This window comes from Lepidochelys kempii, chromosome 1 (assembly GCF_965140265.1).
Source record: "Lepidochelys kempii isolate rLepKem1 chromosome 1, rLepKem1.hap2, whole genome shotgun sequence".
In the NCBI taxonomy this organism is placed as follows: Eukaryota; Metazoa; Chordata; order Testudines; family Cheloniidae; genus Lepidochelys; species Lepidochelys kempii.
The window spans coordinates 175,895,248-175,913,700 of NC_133256.1; the positions used below are offsets into that span (position 1 = coordinate 175,895,248).

General features: G+C 44.5%; 1 protein-coding gene across 3 annotated transcripts in view; it reads right to left on the minus strand.

Moving 5' to 3' along the window:
- LOC140894923 (multidrug resistance-associated protein 1-like) overlaps positions 1-17,567 on the minus strand; it is a 71,862-nt gene extending 54,295 nt beyond the window's left edge. For 2 of the 3 annotated variants that reach the window (XM_073303853.1, XM_073303835.1), the window contains exons 1-2: positions 17,345-17,567; positions 13,354-13,415 (exon numbers count right to left, since the gene is read on the minus strand). In XM_073303853.1, coding sequence (XP_073159954.1) covers positions 13,354-13,415; positions 17,345-17,410 — 128 coding nt within the window. In that variant the 5' untranslated portion in view covers positions 17,411-17,567. The other variant, XM_073303844.1, reaches the window with a different exon arrangement.
- Between the last annotated feature and the right edge of the window lie 886 nt (positions 17,568-18,453).

Genomic DNA, 18,453 nt, shown 5'->3' on the forward strand with positions numbered 1-18,453 from the left:
AAGTCTACAATAAGCTTACAATAGATCTTGAGTTGTTTAAATTTGGGGCCATATTATACCCTTTGCTGTTAGATACAGAAGAACTAAAATGGATGTAAATAATGGTCATAATCACTCTGAACCCACAGGAATCCCCCCCCCCCCAAGAACAATGAAAGGAACCTGTAGGTTTTGGGAGTATGAAAGGAACCTGTAGGTTTTGGGAGGGGGCAGAGCAACCAAATCTGCAAAAATTAATGCTGATGTCAAAGTCAATTAATTTTTTAAGAAAGTTCCAAAAGTTTGGAAAGCAACAGATATGAAACAACCAGATGTCACTGCATAGGTCTACCGGGGTCCCAACATGGCAAGATTAAGTCATTGCTTAGAGTCTCAACCCCTGGAGTCAGGTGGTAAGATCAGAATTTCACCATTCATTTTACAAAAAAAAAAAAAAGGTTCTAGGCCTCAGGGATTCAAAGAAAATTTTAAAATGTGACCTGAGTATAATGGTACCTGTCTGACTCAGGAGAGAACCTGAAACAATGCCTCTACGAGCAGTGAACTGCCCCACTGGTCTCAATTCTGAATCCTGGTGCTCCCCCAAAAGACAGAGGAGTCCACTGAAGGGCCCAATGTGGGTTGTGCCTAAAGCCCCAGATTGCCTTAATCTCATTCTGGAAGCATGATGAAATGTTATGAGTTAGTTATATAATAATCAGTTTGAGATTTCCCAGTTCAGACTGCAGAAGCCTAATATTACTTAATCCCTAAGTGTCCTTTACTGGAGAGACAAGGTGGGTGAGGCAATATCTTTTATTGGACCAACTTCTGTTAGTCAGAGACAAGCTTTCAAGCCACACAGAGCTCTTCTTCAGGTCTGGGAAAGGAACTCCTAGCATCACAGCAAAATTGCAAGGTGGAACAGATACAGACAAACAGCTTAAACTCCCTTATAGCTTTCCACACTCTCACACTAGAATCAACTTCCTGTTCACCATCATCATCTTAAACAATGGAACCATTCAGATAATCATATAAAAGAAACCCACAGACCATCACACCCACCTTCATAGATCCAGTAATCACCCCAAGCACACCAATAAATTTGTTATCTACAGCCAGGCACTCAGACACCACAGTGTTGGATCATATTAAAGAAGTTCTGTATTAAAATCACAAATGAGTTTGATTCCCCATAGTTTAAATTCCAGGGTATTACTAATTAAGAGGTCTCTTGGGTTTTGGTACTGGTTTTCTCCCTCTATGTGTGAAACTTGCAAGCTGCTAATTGCGTTAGTACATTCTAAGACAGAGTCTGTTCTCAAAGCAATTCACAGAGAGAGAGACTCAAAGCAATACTCTAACAACAGAAATAGCATCCAGAGATTCCCCGCCCTTTTGTTGTATTAACAATTGTGATTAAAATAGAGATATGTATGTGGATGGATGCGTGGTGTGGATAATAACTGAATGATCAGGGAGGTGCCAGCCTAAGAATCCAGTGTCCATCGGCTGAAGAAGGCATCAAGTGGAAATAACCAGAGGACCCCCGGAGGGCAGACTGGAATCCACCCAACAGCCTCAAGAATGGGAGAACCAAAGTGAGCTGTAGCTCACGAAAGCTTATGCTCAAATAAATTGGTTAGTCTCTAAGGTGCACAAGTACTCCTTTTCTTTTTGCGAATACAGACTAACACCGCTGTTACTCTGAAACCTGTCAAAGAACAAGATAACATCTAGCAGCACGGAGCCGTCAGGAATGTGCTATCTGCTGATTGATTCAGCAACAGCATGATGAAGCAATTCCCATAGACTGGCATAGGAAGAAATTCCTATAAAAATAGATTCTAAAAAGTGAGAACTTTGGGGTCTGATTCTGCAAACCAACTTCCAGGAGCATCAGATGAGCATCTGACAAGGCCCTGCTTCCCCCCCATGTCCAGGCCACCTGGCCAGTGGCTTGGCATGAGCAACTCTAAGGCTGGTAACTATGAGAACAACCTTGCAGAACCTGTGTGTGTGTTTGTATGAATGAATGTGTGAATAAATATGAGATTGAATGGAATGTTATAGCTATAACTAACTGCTTACTATGATTCTTTCTGTATTCACAATAAATGTGGTATTTTGCCTTTTTCCCTTTAATAAGATCCTGCTGGTTTTAATTTATTGGTATAACAACAGAATATGCTCACACGAGAAAGTTACTGATATACACCTTAACACACTTAAAATCGCCTCTGCCAAACAAGGACACTGCACCAGAGGAGTAGATCGCATCATGGAACAGGCCACCCAAATACCCTGAAAGAACCTGCTTCAATACAGAAATAAACCCCCCTCAGATTACACACCCCTAGTCATCACATATCACCCCACACTGGAACCCAGATTGTCTATCATCAAACAACTACAACCCATATTTGATGGGGATCCCATCCTGAAAGAAATCTTTCCTGAATGCCCCCACCTCTGGCTTTCAGATAAACCCCCAACTCAAGCTCATCATCAAAAGCAAACTCCCCACAGACCAGGACACACCAACTCAAAGCAGCACCAGATGTTGCCAGAACAGCAGATGCAAAACCTACAGACATAGCTCCACTGCTACAATGATCAACAACCCCAATAACACCCCTTTCAAGATCCCGGGATCCTACACATCCCTATCACAACATGCAGTGTACCTCATCCAGTGCACTAAATGCCCCAACAACAACTATGTGGGTGAAACCAGACAATCACTACACTCTCAAATGAACTAACACAGGAAAATGATAAAAGACAAAATCACCACCTCTGGATGAACACTTTTCACAAATTTCAGAGTAACAGCCGTGTTAGTCTGTATTCGCAAAAAGAAAAGGAGGACTTGTGGCACCTTAGAGACTAACCAATTTATTTGAGCATAAGCTTTCGTGATGAAGTGAGCTGTTGTAGCCAGACAGCCAGCCCCCCCCCTCTCAGACCAGCATTGCTGGAAACACAGGAGGAAGCAGGAACAGGGCACTTAACATATATTCCAGCACAGCCTTTGAAGCTGTGAAAGCACAGGTGTGCTGCTACAATGTGCCTCTGGGAACAGATACAACGATTAAGCTCACAGCAGGCAGAGGCCCTGTGACAGACATGGCTGTTAGCCCCTACTAAATAGCGTGATGCACACACACCAACATCCTAGTTGGGAAAATATTTACCCTGATAAAAGAAATGTCCAGTCGTCGACACTTATTGTTTCTCTCCTTTGCAAATGTAAACTACTCTTGTGAAAGCTGGCGTCACCCCGACAGACCAGCCTCAATTTGGCATAAGAAAGGAGAAAGAGAATAAAGGAGTACAGAGGTATAAGTAGGGGACCTACAGCACCATGATTTTTGAGTGCTTTTCACTATCTATCTGCTGGTCAGATAAGTGACAGCCTCCCAAGGCTTCTGCAGCTAAGAGGGTCCCTACGCCTTGTCCCTTATTCGTCTTTCCGCGGAATTGAGTGACCGATCCTGGCTTGGCACCGCTGGAATCGAGAGATGCAAGGAGGGTAAGAAGCACCCACACCTGATCTCCTATCTTTAGTGTACACATATTTTGAAATAGAGCTCTATACTTTGTTTTCTTTCTTTGGGATTGTGGTTTCAGTTTTGTAACTTGTTTGTATGTGTAACACCTCTACATTTAAATAAGTAGGCACTAGCAATTTTGTAACCACATGATTAGAATCTAGCTTAATAAATTTTGGTAACCATTTATGCATAAGCCTGACTTGTTTTCTCTGGTTTACTGTAAAGCAGCCAACACAATTAAAGAACCTCAGCCGTTTTGGCTCTAAAGCCTGGCCATTAGGTGAGAGTACTAAGAGCCTAGCGTTGAGTTGTGCCGCCTCCATGGGGCAAACTCTTGGGGCACCTGTCAGTCAATCCTGGCTGCCCGCTGCGAAGGAGCTCTGAGCTCTAGCAGTTAAAGTCACGGGTGTGGAGAGGCTCTTAGTGCTGCCATTGGGGCACCTGTCAGTCAGTATTGACTGCCCGCTGCGAAGGAGCTCTGAGCTCTAGCAGTTAAAGTCACGGGTGGTTAGGACCTTGGGGCATCCGTCAGCCTAGCCCGGGCTGCCCGCCGCGAAGGGACAGTGCGTCCTAGCGGTTAAAGTCACGGATGGTATAAACGGGCATAGCTGGCACCTCACCAAACATCCTTGGCCGTCGGCTAACAGAAATTGGCGTCACGAACAGGATTGTGATATAGGCTGCACTACAGTAACACAATGAAACCAGTCATGATAAACACCACAGAATTCCCTGAGCTAGAGAAAAGTTTGACCCAAGAGGGATGGGGAAATCCTCTGTGGAGCAAAGAACTGCTGGAGAAATATTGGGGAAAACCAGCAGAGATCTGGCAGCATTTCTGTAACTGGAGAACTGCCTGCAAGATGAAGAAAGGGAAAGGAAAAGGTGCTTGTATATGGCTGCTTACTAACGTTTGGCAAGCTGCCTGTAAGGATTATCATGGTCTGGCAATAGAATTTAATAGGCTGCAACAGGAAAGGGACACACTGCGCAAGGAATGCCAGAATTTAGATACCAGAGTAAGAACACTGAATAGGGATATGGAACATCTTCAGAAAAGATTACTTCCCTTAATTGAGAAAGAAGGGATAGAACGAAGGGAAAAGCTGGAGACTAAAACACGCAGTATCAACCGGGCTAAAGTTGAGACTGCTCTCTGGCTAGACCCTGAGGAATGGGATGGAGACATTTGGGATTCAGCAGATGAGTCCCCCTCCTCTGAGGAGGAAGGTCCCTCTGTAAAATTAAGACCAGCTATCACACATCACAAATCAGAAGAACATGAGGAAAATTTAAGTGGGGCAGAGCTGGATGAAGAAGGGGATGACAATTATCCATCCACCTCTTCAAAAACAAAGAAGGGAGGTAAAAAGGGAAAAGGGAGTAAAGCTCCAACACACTTTACCAAAATTATCACCCGCCAATATACTCCCATGGAGTTAAAAACAATCCAGGGAGATTTTGCTAAAAAGCCTGAGGAAGGTATAATAGAGTGGCTGGTCCGCCTCTGGGACACTGGGGGTGGATATATACGCCTGACAGCCCAAGAAACTGAGCGCCTTAACTTAGGTGCAGGAATATTCCTGGAACATTCAGAGGGGAACACCCCTAAAACACTTTGGTCTCTGGCTTGTCAATGGGCAAAAGGAATTTACCCAGCAGACCGAGATGAACCCACAGTAATGCACTGGACCAACATAGATGAGGTAAAAACAGCTCTATTAACTGTGGCTGTCATTAGCATGCTTGGTCAAAACCCTCAAGAGTTAGCCTATGAAAGCCCATGGGAGGGTCAGGTAGATGTAGATGATCTCAGACCCCTGCTTAAGGGAGTTCCGAGTAACCACAGGGCTATGGCACTGTCCCTTAGATCAGAAGCTGCAGCACATAACAGTACCTTTCGGGCACTGCTAAACCTTCTGGTGTCATACTTTAGAGAATTCGGAGACATCAGAGCACTGACAGGCAAAGCTAAGATGCGTTCCCTTCAGGGAAACAAGGGGACACCATCTAAAGGACATAAAAACAAGCGAGAGCCAACCCAGGAGGAAAAGGAGCTTAGAGCCAAGTTGTGGAGACAATGTCTGGCTTTAGGTTATCCCAGAGATGTGATAAATGGACTGCCCACAGAGCGGCTAAAATTATTAACCACCTTTAAAAGAGCTGACTGGGAGACAACTAATGTTACTCCCAGTGCACCTCTGCAGCTCTCTCCTCTTTCCCCACCTGCAGACACCCGGTATACTCCATTGCTGCAGCAACTGCAAGAGTTACCAGAGCAGGGAAACTAGCTTGCGGGGGCCAATCTCCTCTCCTAATAAACCAGCTTAAATCCAAAGAGGAGAAAACAACAGCAAAAGACCCCCGGATACATGTAACTGTAAATGACAAACACATTATTCCTTTCTTAATGGACACAGGGGCTCAAAGGTCCATGATTAAGCGAGAAAGTTTTCAGGGCTTGCCACCTACTGGCGGAAAGCAGGTACTTGTTACAGGGGTAAATGGCAGTACCATAACTTACCCATTAGTTAAGATAAAACTGGATATCCCATTGCAACCCCACCATCAGCCCCGAAAATATGAGGTGATTTTGGGCAATGCCAACATACTGGGCATGGACGTTTTAAGAGGAAAGAAGGGAAGGATTAATGGGGAAAGATGGGCTTTTGGAGTCAGTTCTGTTCCTCATGCCACCCACCTGGAAGAGGAAAACCCTCCCCACTATTCTGTAAACTTACTTAGCAGCGCGCCTGCTCTCTCGCCCTCAACAGTAACAAACACAAAGCAGTATAATGTCCCAGCTGAGGCCATAAGCCCTGTTACTGACCTGATCAAAGAATTGGAACAGCGAGGAATTTTAATTCGTACCCACTCTCCCTTTAATTCTCCTGTGTGGCCCATTAAGAAACCAAATGGCAAATGGAGACTCACTATAGACTATAGGAAGCTAAACAGTAACACTGGACCATTAACTGCAGCAGTCCCTAGCATAACAGATATTGTAAACACCATACAAACCTGGGATAAACCCTGGCTAGCAGCATTAGATGTAAAGGACATGTTCTTCATGGTCCCTTTGCAACCAGCTGACCAGGAAAGATTTGCTTTTACTTGGAAAGGTGTACAATACACTTTTACCCGAATGCCACAAGGGTTTAAACACTCACCCACTATTTGCCATGGGGCACTGGCAAAGGTCCTAGATGACCTTATACTGCCACACAATGTACAAACTGTGCAATACATTGATGACATCTTAATAGGTGGGAAAACCCCAGAAGAGGTACAGGAGGCTATGAATCAAATCAAAGGAGCACTAGAAGCCCTTAATTTAGAGTTACCAGCTGAGAAATGCCAAGGTCCCTCCCAAGAGATAAAATTCTTAGGTACTGTATGGATGGGAGGTAGGAGGTCTGTGCCTAATGACACTGTGCAAGAGCTAAATCAGGCACCCTCCCCTGAAAGTAAAGATCAATTGAGACAGATTTTGGGAACCCTGGGGTTTTGGAGAAAACATGTACCTGGCTTTGCCATTATAGCCAGACCATTGTACAATTTGTTAAAGAAAAGTGCTGCCTGGGAATGGGCTCCTGCCCATGAGGAAGCCCTCAGGCAACTGATAGGGGAGATACACACCTATCAGGCTCTGGGTCCCATACATCCTGAAGCCCCATTCCATTTGTACCTAACTGTGGGAGCCACTGGAATGTCTTATGCTCTCTGGCAAGAAAGTGACACTGCTCCCAGACGACCAATTCAGTTTGGTTCCAAGTCATGGCAAGGGTCACAGGCTAACTACACGCCTTATGAGAAGGTGCTTCTGGCAGCTTACACAGCCTTGAGAGAAACTGAGGAATTAACTCAGGATAAGGACATCACAATTCACACTCCTCTTCCAATCATTAAACCTATATTGGAAGGGAAAGAGTTACCACCTGGTGTAGCACAAAAGATGACTATCCAAAGATGGGCACTTTACATACACCACAGGGTAGGGAGTGCAGACACTGCACAAAACCCCACTATGATTCAGGAATCCCTATGGAAAGTAGGAATGCCTGATGAATACCGCCTGCCTCCACAGCAGTCTCCCATTAAGGATGCTGCCCCATTTGATCCTTCTAAGCCTGAGGGAGTATGGTTCACTGATGGCAGTGCCAGGCTGGTCAAAGGAAAATGGAAGGGAAAAGCTGCAGCAGTGCCTGCAGACACCTCTGCAGCGCCCCTAACTGCTGAAATTGATGGGTCAGCACAACTTGCAGAATTGGCTGCAATTAAACTGGCCTGTGAAGCAGGAGCCACCGCAGTATATACGGACTCCTATGCGGTATGGGCAGGTGCCACTCAGTGGATCACTAACTGGAAAAATAACCACTGGGAAATAGGAGGTAAACCAGTCTGGGGACTGGAATACTGGAAGTGGTTATATCAGCATGCCCTGCAACAACCCCTGTCTATAGGACATGTCTCAGCTCATCAGAGGAATAATACCCCAGCTGCACAGTTAAACAATTTAGCCGATGCAGCTGCCCAGCTCTTTACCACACAAGTAGAATGGGAATGCTTATATTCATGGTTACATGATAATTTAGGACACACAGGAAGTGATGAGTTAGTGCGGCAAGCACATATCAGGGGGTGGCCTATCACCCACAGACAGGCTAGAGACCTGGTGCAAGCCTGCACTATTTGTGCTGAGACTAGAAAACATACAGCAGAAGGACAAAGGTTTGCCAGGCTAAGAGATGGAAAAACACTATGGGCAACCTGGCAGGTCGACTATGTCGGACCACTGCCCACTACAAGGCAGAGGTGGAAATACATCTTGACTGGAGTAGAAATTGTTTCAGGGATTGGTTTTGCATATCCAACCCGATTGGCAACAGGGTTGTCCACAGTTATGGGACTAAACCGCTTAACAGCAATTGTCCCAATGCCTCAAGAAATCCAATCAGATAATGGTTCGCATTTTAAGAATAAACTTGTAAGGGAATGAACCCTTAACCATGGAGTCCAATGGACCTTCCACCTTCCATATCGACCTCAATCTAATGGCATGGTCGAGCGCTGGAATGGGTTTCTAAAGAATCACTTGAAGCCTACTGATGGCACATGGGGAGACAGACTGGACGAAGTGGTGCAGAGATTAAACAACAGACAGACTCCTACAGGAAGTCCAATCAGCAGGGGATTCTTCCCTACAGGGAAAGCTATCTCCCCTGCCAGAACACCACTGCACAGTTCCAAGTATGCTCCTGGAGATACTGTTGTGATTAAACACCCAGCCCTGGGAACCTTTACCTGCGTTTTGCACGCCTATAAAGAGAAAGGTGTATGGAGTGCCTTAAATGCTGATAAAAGGCTAATAACCATTACAGAGGCTTGGATCGCATCCAAGACCGGCTGACCATGTGATTTATTGCAGGAATGGTCCCATGGTTCCGAGCAACCTGCCAGCTAACCTGTCAGCAAAATGGACCATGCAGCAGACCTGTTTGATCACTAGAGACTACTATGGACTGTTGATATATTTGCCATTACTTATAATATCAGGTGTAATTTTTGCTTTTGGTTTTAAAATAAGTTTTTTTAGCTACAACACGACCCACCAGAGATATGTTCCTGCAAGCCCTCACGATCCTTCTGTTGGCTCCAGTCACCTTGGCAATACCAGAACATCCTCTTCGGGGAGCAATCCAAACCATCGCCTCAGCTGCTGGTGCTACAAATTGCTGGATGTGCACCTTGCTGGATTCAACCAATGGACTGGGACTTGAATTTGTACCACTACATGCAGTGGCTGAGAATGGACAAACCTCATGGATGCAATGGTTAGCTCAACACTTGGGATTCTCCCTCTCCCCGTTTTTACATTCGGTTGTGAATACTGTTTTAACCATTTTAATTATTGTAATTGTTTTTTGTGTAACTCTATGTATTATGAAGCGTTTGATTCAAACTGCTCTTTCCTCCACGCAAATCAGATACCTAGAGCTAAAAAGGGATCCTAACCAATTCCGCGAACCCTCATCCTCTAATTTGGTTGTTGGGTATTTCTAGATTTCCCCAAGGAGGGCAAGAGGTGCTGGCATCACAGCCACCTTGCAATCTGGGATGTAGTGTGGTGCATCAGGGGGTGGAATGTAGCCAGACAGCCAGCCCCCCCCCTCTCAGACCAGCATTGCTGGAAACACAGGAGGAAGCAGGAACAGGGCACTTAACATATATTCCAGCACAGCCTTTGAAGCTGTGAAAGCACAGGTGTGCTGCTACAATGTGCCTCTGGGAACAGATACAACGATTAAGCTCACAGCAGGCAGAGGCCCTGTGACAGACATGGCTGTTAGCCCCTACTAAATAGCGTGATGCACACACACCAACATCCTAGTTGGGAAAATATTTACCCTGATAAAAGAAATGTCCAGTCGTCGACACTTATTGTTTCTCTCCTTTGCAAATGTAAACTACTCTTGTGAAAGCTGGCGTCACCCCGACAGACCAGCCTCAATTTGGCATAAGAAAGGAGAAAGAGAATAAAGGAGTACAGAGGTATAAGTAGGGGACCTACAGCACCATGATTTTTGAGTGCTTTTCACTATCTATCTGCTGGTCAGATAAGTGACAGCCTCCCAAGGCTTCTGCAGCTAAGAGGGTCCCTACGCCTTGTCCCTTATTCGTCTTTCCGCGGAATTGAGTGACCGATCCTGGCTTGGCACCGCTGGAATCGAGAGATGCAAGGAGGGTAAGAAGCACCCACACCTGATCTCCTATCTTTAGTGTACACATATTTTGAAATAGAGCTCTATACTTTGTTTTCTTTCTTTGGGATTGTGGTTTCAGTTTTGTAACTTGTTTGTATGTGTAACACCTCTACATTTAAATAAGTAGGCACTAGCAATTTTGTAACCACATGATTAGAATCTAGCTTAATAAATTTTGGTAACCATTTATGCATAAGCCTGACTTGTTTTCTCTGGTTTACTGTAAAGCAGCCAACACAATTAAAGAACCTCAGCCGTTTTGGCTCTAAAGCCTGGCCATTAGGTGAGAGTACTAAGAGCCTAGCGTTGAGTTGTGCCGCCTCCATGGGGCAAACTCTTGGGGCACCTGTCAGTCAATCCTGGCTGCCCGCTGCGAAGGAGCTCTGAGCTCTAGCAGTTAAAGTCACGGGTGTGGAGAGGCTCTTAGTGCTGCCATTGGGGCACCTGTCAGTCAGTATTGACTGCCCGCTGCGAAGGAGCTCTGAGCTCTAGCAGTTAAAGTCACGGGTGGTTAGGACCTTGGGGCATCCGTCAGCCTAGCCCGGGCTGCCCGCCGCGAAGGGACAGTGCGTCCTAGCGGTTAAAGTCACGGATGGTATAAACGGGCATAGCTGGCACCTCACCAAACATCCTTGGCCGTCGGCTAACAGCTGTAGCTCACGAAAGCTTATGCTCAAATAAATTAGTTAGTCTCTAAGGTGCCACAAGTACTCCTTTTCTTTTTACTTTTCACAAAACGACATTTGACCTCTCAGTTCCCATCCTTAAAGGAAAGCTCCACAACACTTTCAAAAGATGAGCCTGGGAGCTTAAATTCATTACTCTGCTAGGCACAAAAAATAATGGACTGATCAGACACGCTGGATTTATGGCTTATTACGGGGTGGCCCAACTGTGGCTCATGAGCTGCATGCAGTTCTTTTACATTTAAAGTGCGGCTTTCGGAGACCTCCACTCCCCCTCATCCCATTCTCCACCTACCAGGCCCCGGGGGTGGAGGCGGGGGGGCGAGGAGGGAAAGGGGAAGCTCTGGAACTCTGCTTTGCAGTGGAGTGGTGGGGTAGGGGCTTCTGCCCAGTGAGGAGAGGGATGTTGGGGCTTCAGCCCCACAGGGCACACCTGCTGGGGCTTGGGGCTTCAGCAGGAGCAGGGCCAAGTGAGCTGGAAACATGCCAGGGGTGGAGAGGGGGCTCCAGCTTGCTCGGATGGTCCCTGGCAGCTGGGGTGACAGCGGGCTGCCCCCCACTTAGGCTCTGCTGCCAGGGACAGGGGCCGAGTGAGCCAGAATCCCCCCTGTACTTCCCGGCATGTTCGGCTCCTGTCCCTGGCAGCAGAGTCAGAGCAAGGTGTAGCCTCCCAGCCAGGCTCTCTCTGGCAGAAATGGCTCCGTCCCACTCCCCACCTGGCTGCCAGAGAGAGTAGATGAATATGCTGGTGGGGAGATGTAGGGAGAGAAGGACAGAGCTTCCCCCCGCAGGTAACCTGGTGCGGGGGAGACTGTCAGCCCTGGACTGGGCGCAGGGTGGGAAGTCACTGGGCAGAGGAGACATGTGGGGCGGTCATGTGTCCTCCCCTTTAGATTGTGCCCCACCAGTATGGGGAGGCACAAGTCACCTATGCCCACCTTGTCTCTCTAATATCCTGGGACCAAGAAGGCTGCAACTACACTTTACTGGAGAGTAATACATGATTTATTTAGAACGTTATCTAATAAAACAACATTTTAAATAAGTCTTTTAGAGCTCTCCAAAAAGGACACTTAAGTTTAAATAATATTGATTGCAACAAGTTGTGTAGTATTTATGTTACAGAAATCCTAAGGAGCTCCCTCAAGGAGATTATAGCATATATGCGTGTATACAGAGCACATGGATAACCTTTTCCATCACCAAGTTTTGCACAGACAGACAAGAAAATCAAAACCTTAAACAAAATTTGAACCTTTCTATTTTTGAAGAAAGTTGTGATCTTAATATTCATAAGTCAATGTCTGTAATAAAAGTGATGAGTTCTAAATGTTATGCAAATTGTGCGAGAACTGGAAACTTTAACTTGCAACACTACTGTATTCAAGACCATGGATTAAATCCTGGGTCCACTGAAATCAATGACAAAACTCTAACTTTAATGGAGTTAGGTTTTCACCATATAATGTGAAAGTTTGAAAATTAGGCTAAGCAAAAAAGAATCAGATACTAAAGTTTAAGAATATTACAATAGTAATGTAGAACAAAGCAAAAAACAGCTGTTACTTGTAAACTGACTTTAATAATATTTTTAATATTTCTCTTTCTCAGGACTATAGGCTTACACTATACACTTACGTGCCTCACTGTTTATTTTGACTGACAGTATTTCCAGAGTAAGCACGTGATGTAGAAGAAGTGCTAATAATGAGTAATGGTCAGGAGACAAAACGTGAAATTGCTTGAAATATCCTACAGAATGTTAAATGACAATAGGCAGTCCAACCTAAAGTAGCTGAGCTTTCTGTTCATACGAAGGTATGCTATACCTAAGGAGGAGAGGGGTTTTTAATCACTTGTTTAAATGACATGACTTGGAGGGAAGGAGAGAACATACATTAAAGAAGAATACACAGAAAATTAGTCATAACTGATCAACAGGGTTACTTGACTAATCTTCTGTAGGTCACACCAAAATATTTACTCTGGTAATTGTATTACCACACACAACACTGGGAAACATACATGTGTATTTTCTAATGAAGGGGATCTTGTGCATAGCTCCCACTGACTTAGAGCATTTTATAATTGTTAATTAAAGTGCTAAACATTATCTGTTTGTTATTAGTAAGAATCAGGCAATCTAAAACATTAGTATGTGCCTAGAACTACAGGACCAGTACATTAGGAAGTAACTGTTAAGAAGTGACTTGTAGGAATTGCAAACTGTGGCTTTAGAACACTGTTTTAATAGCACACTCATTCTGGATTAAAATGCAAGGTTGCATAAAGGGATGGAATGCATGTATGACTTGTGCCTAAACCAACTGAGCATAAGCACTAATAAATAACTTTAATTCTCACCTGCTATACCAGGAATATGTTATCTTACTGAAGAAGGAAGCATTTTCTTCAGGACTGCATTTCTATTAATAAAAATAAACCAAACACAATTCATGTTATTTGAAAGGCAGAGGAAAATGAATCTGTACTTCACATTTTTCCTTAGAAACTTAAGCATTAAGAGAACCATTCTCCCCTGGATCAATGTTAATGTGAGTTAAATTTATATATCTCAGATAATAAACTCCAAGTCCAGTACACAAAGTTGTAACTAAAAATAAATTTTCTTCATATTTAATATTCCAGTGATATAACCTATATTTTCTAGGTAACACAGAAAACCTAGACCTAAATACTAGAATTTACTGCTATGATTTTCTCCTCATCATGATCAAGTGCCACAACTATCTCCCTTCTCTCTTTAACACAGAAGACACATGGAATGAGAGAGAGGTTTAAGGCTACTTGATTCAATGGGCACAACTCATCTCCAGTGGAAAGTGGATGTAAAATGCTACCATTTTACATTGATCTGGTAGTGGTTTTTTACCCACTTTGCACTGATGTAAACAACTACAGCAACAGTGAATCAGGCCTAACATAAGTAAAACTACCTTAAAATTTCTAAAACTAAAAATTGTTGCCTTACTATTTGGCCAACTAAACTATCAGGGGAAAATAAATTAAACATCATCTAGTAAAAAAAAGGCATTACTCACCAGTTTATCAAATAATAAATGAAAGATTTAAGAATCTAACTAGAAATAAATTATATAATTGCTCAGATAAATGTGTACAGATATAGTGTGTCCTCCTGGTTAACAAAAAGAAGCTCCACATTTAGTGTAAAGGCTACATTTAGTTGCAAATCAACATGTTTTAATGGTTACCAACCAATGAGGAAACAACCTTTCTTTAGGAAAATAACTAAAAAATACCAATGCAAAACAAGATTAAAATCAGTTACTTAAATGAAGATTTCTTTCTTGCTGATTTAAATTATGATTAAAATCTGTGAATGGATGTTCATCCCTTGCCTCCCCATTAATTCAAAGGGTGTATGTCGGGACAAGTTTACAGCACTGTCTCAGACTAGTCACTCACATTTTCACTTCCTGACACTGACCCTATTTAAAAGCATTAATCTAAAATCTAATCAATCTAAAAGTACTTTTAGATATTACACCTGTTCCAGAGTTCCCCTGCCAATCTTTCTGCTTTTAGAAGCACATTTTCCTATTTTAGTATTTTTCACTGTATTAAAGCCTCAAAACAATGGGAATCACTATTTTTGCAGTTATAATAATATTTGGTATTACTTTCACTGCTAGTTATTAAAAAATCTGATTTTTGTTCAGTTTTATTATACAGCTTTACCATCTTGTTACATAGACTGGTTTCCCATTCCTAGCTCATGGAGGTGCTCTTCAATGAGCCAAGTGATATGGTGACTGAGCAACAAGATACCTTTTAAGTCCTATGACTTGTTTTGAATTTTTAAAATTAGGGAATTTTTCCAATTTGGAGAATGAGGAGAGGGAAATCTGAAGTGAAGGCACTTTCTGATGATGATGTTGATGATTAAGAAAATGTTTCTTTGCTAATTTTTAATTTGTAGTATATACAGACCCTTAATGGGGTTGACTGAGTCTCCAAAGTTGCAGTCCAATCAAGAAAATCATTGCTCAATTGAAAATTTCTAAAAATATTTTATCCAGAGGCAACAGCACTTTTTACTAAGGATACAGGACATATTTTGAGTGCAGATGTTACCATAACACTAATGATACAGTGTCATCATCAAGGTAGATTGACTTAAATCATAGATTTTAATCATAATTTAAATCAGCAAGAAAGAAATCTTCATTTAAATAACTGATTTTAATCTTGTTTTGCATTGGTATTTTTTAGTTATTTTCCTAAAGAAAGGTTGCTTCTCATTAACCATTAAAACATGTTGATTTGCAACTAAATATAGCCTTTACACTAAATTTGGAGCTTCTTTTTGTTAACCAGGAGGACACACTATATCTATACACATTTATCTGAGCAATTATATAATTTAATTTATTTTTATTTAGATTCTTAAATCTTTCATTTATTATTTGATAAACTGGTGAGTGATGCCTTTTTTTTTTTTTACTGGATGATGTTAATTTTTTTTCCGTATGTGACTTGTGTCAAGCTGGAAATTCAAATTTAATCAGAAATGCACAAAAATGCACCATTTAAAATGTTTCAGTTGTTAAATAAAATTACCTTAACTGTGCTGGATAAATAAGAAAAAAGTTTATCACAGTTTATCAAAACATGCTTGCCATTTAAAACTAAATGATTTCTTAAACAATCAAACAAAGTAGTATCTGTAGTCAGTGAATTGAACTGACCACATCCTTCAAGATTTTAGAACCACTAAATCTCATCCTCATGCATTTAGTTTTTATTCAAAGACTGGAAGAGGAAAACAGGCCTTCCATTTTCCCAACTGGTTTCTTAACTTTTTAAGTGAACTAGTCATTGAACTTAACAGGTTGATTAAAGTGAAATAAGGAAAATGTACTCTTTGCCCCTGAAAATAAAAAAGCAACTGCTGTCAAAAGCTGGTTAGCTTCACAAACTCTGGTTGCAGGTGCTTATCCAGTGACTTACATCCTGCCAATGGTTTGGTTTTCTTTACAATTTGGCAGCCAACAGATATTGCTTATTTTTTTAATTTAATTTAAATTATTGTAATGTATTATAATATGTTTTTTAGGCCATAACACATGCATTAATTTCACACCAGTCTCTCACTTTGATCCAAACTACAGCCTGCAAATCCTTTTACATGTGTACCACTCAGGCCCTGATACTGTAATTCTAATCTAAGAGCATAAACGGCTGGTTTTTTTTTTTTCTCATATTAAAATATCAACTCAGGTCCCATTGTGTTAGGCACTGTTCAAATATGTAGTGAGAGACCATCTCTGCCGAAAAGGCTTACAATTATACAGACAACACAGAAAAGGAATGGGAAGGGAAAGATAAGCACAGAAACAAAGCGTCCTCTTGTTGGTTTCTCTTACTCTGAAATCAGTTTACATTCTGTTCATGGAATTTTACTTATTCTAATACTAGCCTGAGGGAGGCACAAAAGAGAATGTAAAGGAGAGGAAAAAAATGCATAGGACAGGGAGAATCCTAAAAAGAGTGATAGCAGGAAAGATTTACCAAAGTGGAGGAAGCAGGAAGTGCAAGGTTCCTAGCATGTTTTTGTTTTGTTTTTTTAGGGGTCAGGGGTGTAAACCGGGGAGGGATGTTACAAGACCTCCCAAAGAAAGGTGATGTGAGACTCACTTGGAGTTATCCGAGTGAAGGGAGCGAGATGTGCAAGATACCTCGGATAAACAACGGCCAGAAGAAAGGGGATGCGAGACTCACTGGGACCTGACACAGTCCTGACCCCTATTTCCAAGACGGTATATTTACCTAACGTCACATTTTAAAGAGCCCTCAGAAGACTGCCCCTATCCCGCAATCACCTTCCTCCCCCCTAATCCTTTAACTCTTGATTAGGACCTTTTTACTTCCGCGCACCGCCCCTCCCTGGTTTTGCCTCATATAACGACCAGGTTTCCATTAAAAAAACAAGGGGACCAAGAAGCCCGGGATCCTGCCCCCAGCAGTGATCGCATGGAACTGCTCCGGGGAAACCGCTGGACCGAGCCCCACCAAGCCAGCCATTAGGTGACTTTAGCCTGGGCCAGGCTCAGACCTGGTGCAGGCAGCGGGAGCGGCGGGTCTGTGCGCTGTACACGGCTGGCGGGGGAGCGACCGGAGGGGGCCCAGCACAGGCCAGGCGGCCCTAGCACAAGCGCCCCTGTCCGCCGCCCGCCGCCACGCCCCATCCCTGCCGGGCTGCACGGGCAGAGCGGGGCTCAGTCCCCAGCCGGGCTCTCCACGCAACCGCCCCGCCAGTCGCGCCCGGCGGCTGCGGCCCGGACCCCTCGCCAACCCAGCGGGGCCGGGTTACCTTCTGGCTGAGCGGGGGGAGGAGCTCGTAGGAGCCGCCCCCTCGCCCGCGCAGGGCGGCCGGCATGATCCGAGCGCGTCCTGCAGCCCCGCGGGGCGCCTGCCGTCAGGGGCTCCGCAGCCGCTCGGGGTGGCTCTGGATGCGGGGCAGGGCGGTAGTAGCAGCCGCCAGGGCTTGGCTGAGTGACAGCCAAGGGGCACCCAGTGCCGAGGGCAGCTCCGGGAGCCTGGGAGGAGCTGGCCCGTAGGCACCACCCACCTCCGCGTCTTGGCCCCAGCCCAGGCGCAAGGCCGTCGCCGCACTCTGCCCGCAAGCGGCGGCAGGGTCGGGTCACGGGGGTGGGAAGCAACCCCCGCCTGTTCCTGCGTCCCCGGGGCTTAGAGGCAGAGGCCAGAGCCCCTTGGAGGGAATGGGAGCGCTGCACGTTAGCAGCGGGTGCCCCTGCCCAGAGCCGCGTGCTGGCTGACTGCGCGGGGGCGAGCACAGGCAGGGGTTCGGGGCTAACATCCCCCCTGGAGGCTTTTCGAGGTAGCGGTCCCGGCTCCAAGAGCAGGGCTCTCCGGTTGCGTTAAAGAGAAGGGCTTTTTATTGGACGCTGTGGGACACAGGTTAGGCTGGGGTCGCAGCTGACCGCCAGGGCAGGGTTTCCTCCTGCTCATGTTCGCCTTTCAGGCTTTCCCAGGGCCTAATTCTGACCCCCTGCTTTTTTGTGTGGACTAGTATCTTATTCCCCAGTCTCACTGGGACTCCTTGCACACTAAGGGACTTACTACTCAAGGTTGGGAAGGGTGGCAGAAGTACGCCTGTAATACCTCTAATGGCTCCTTCAGCGTGTGCTTTGGAGGATCCTCCCCATTCTCCCTCTAAATTTTTTGGGGGCAGGGAGAGATTCACCAGGGACGCTCCTTGGTCCCCTTATCTTTGGGTAATCTAATCAGCAAACATAAATTCCACTACCAGCAGCGTGCTGAAAACTAACAGATCTACCTCTCTACTCCGGGCTGTCTTCTTCTATCCAAACTAAAATCTCAGCTTATCTCTCATATCTCCTTGGGGATGCTTAGTGTTCAGCTCAAGCTCAGCATAGCTGAAACAGAGTATTACTTTTT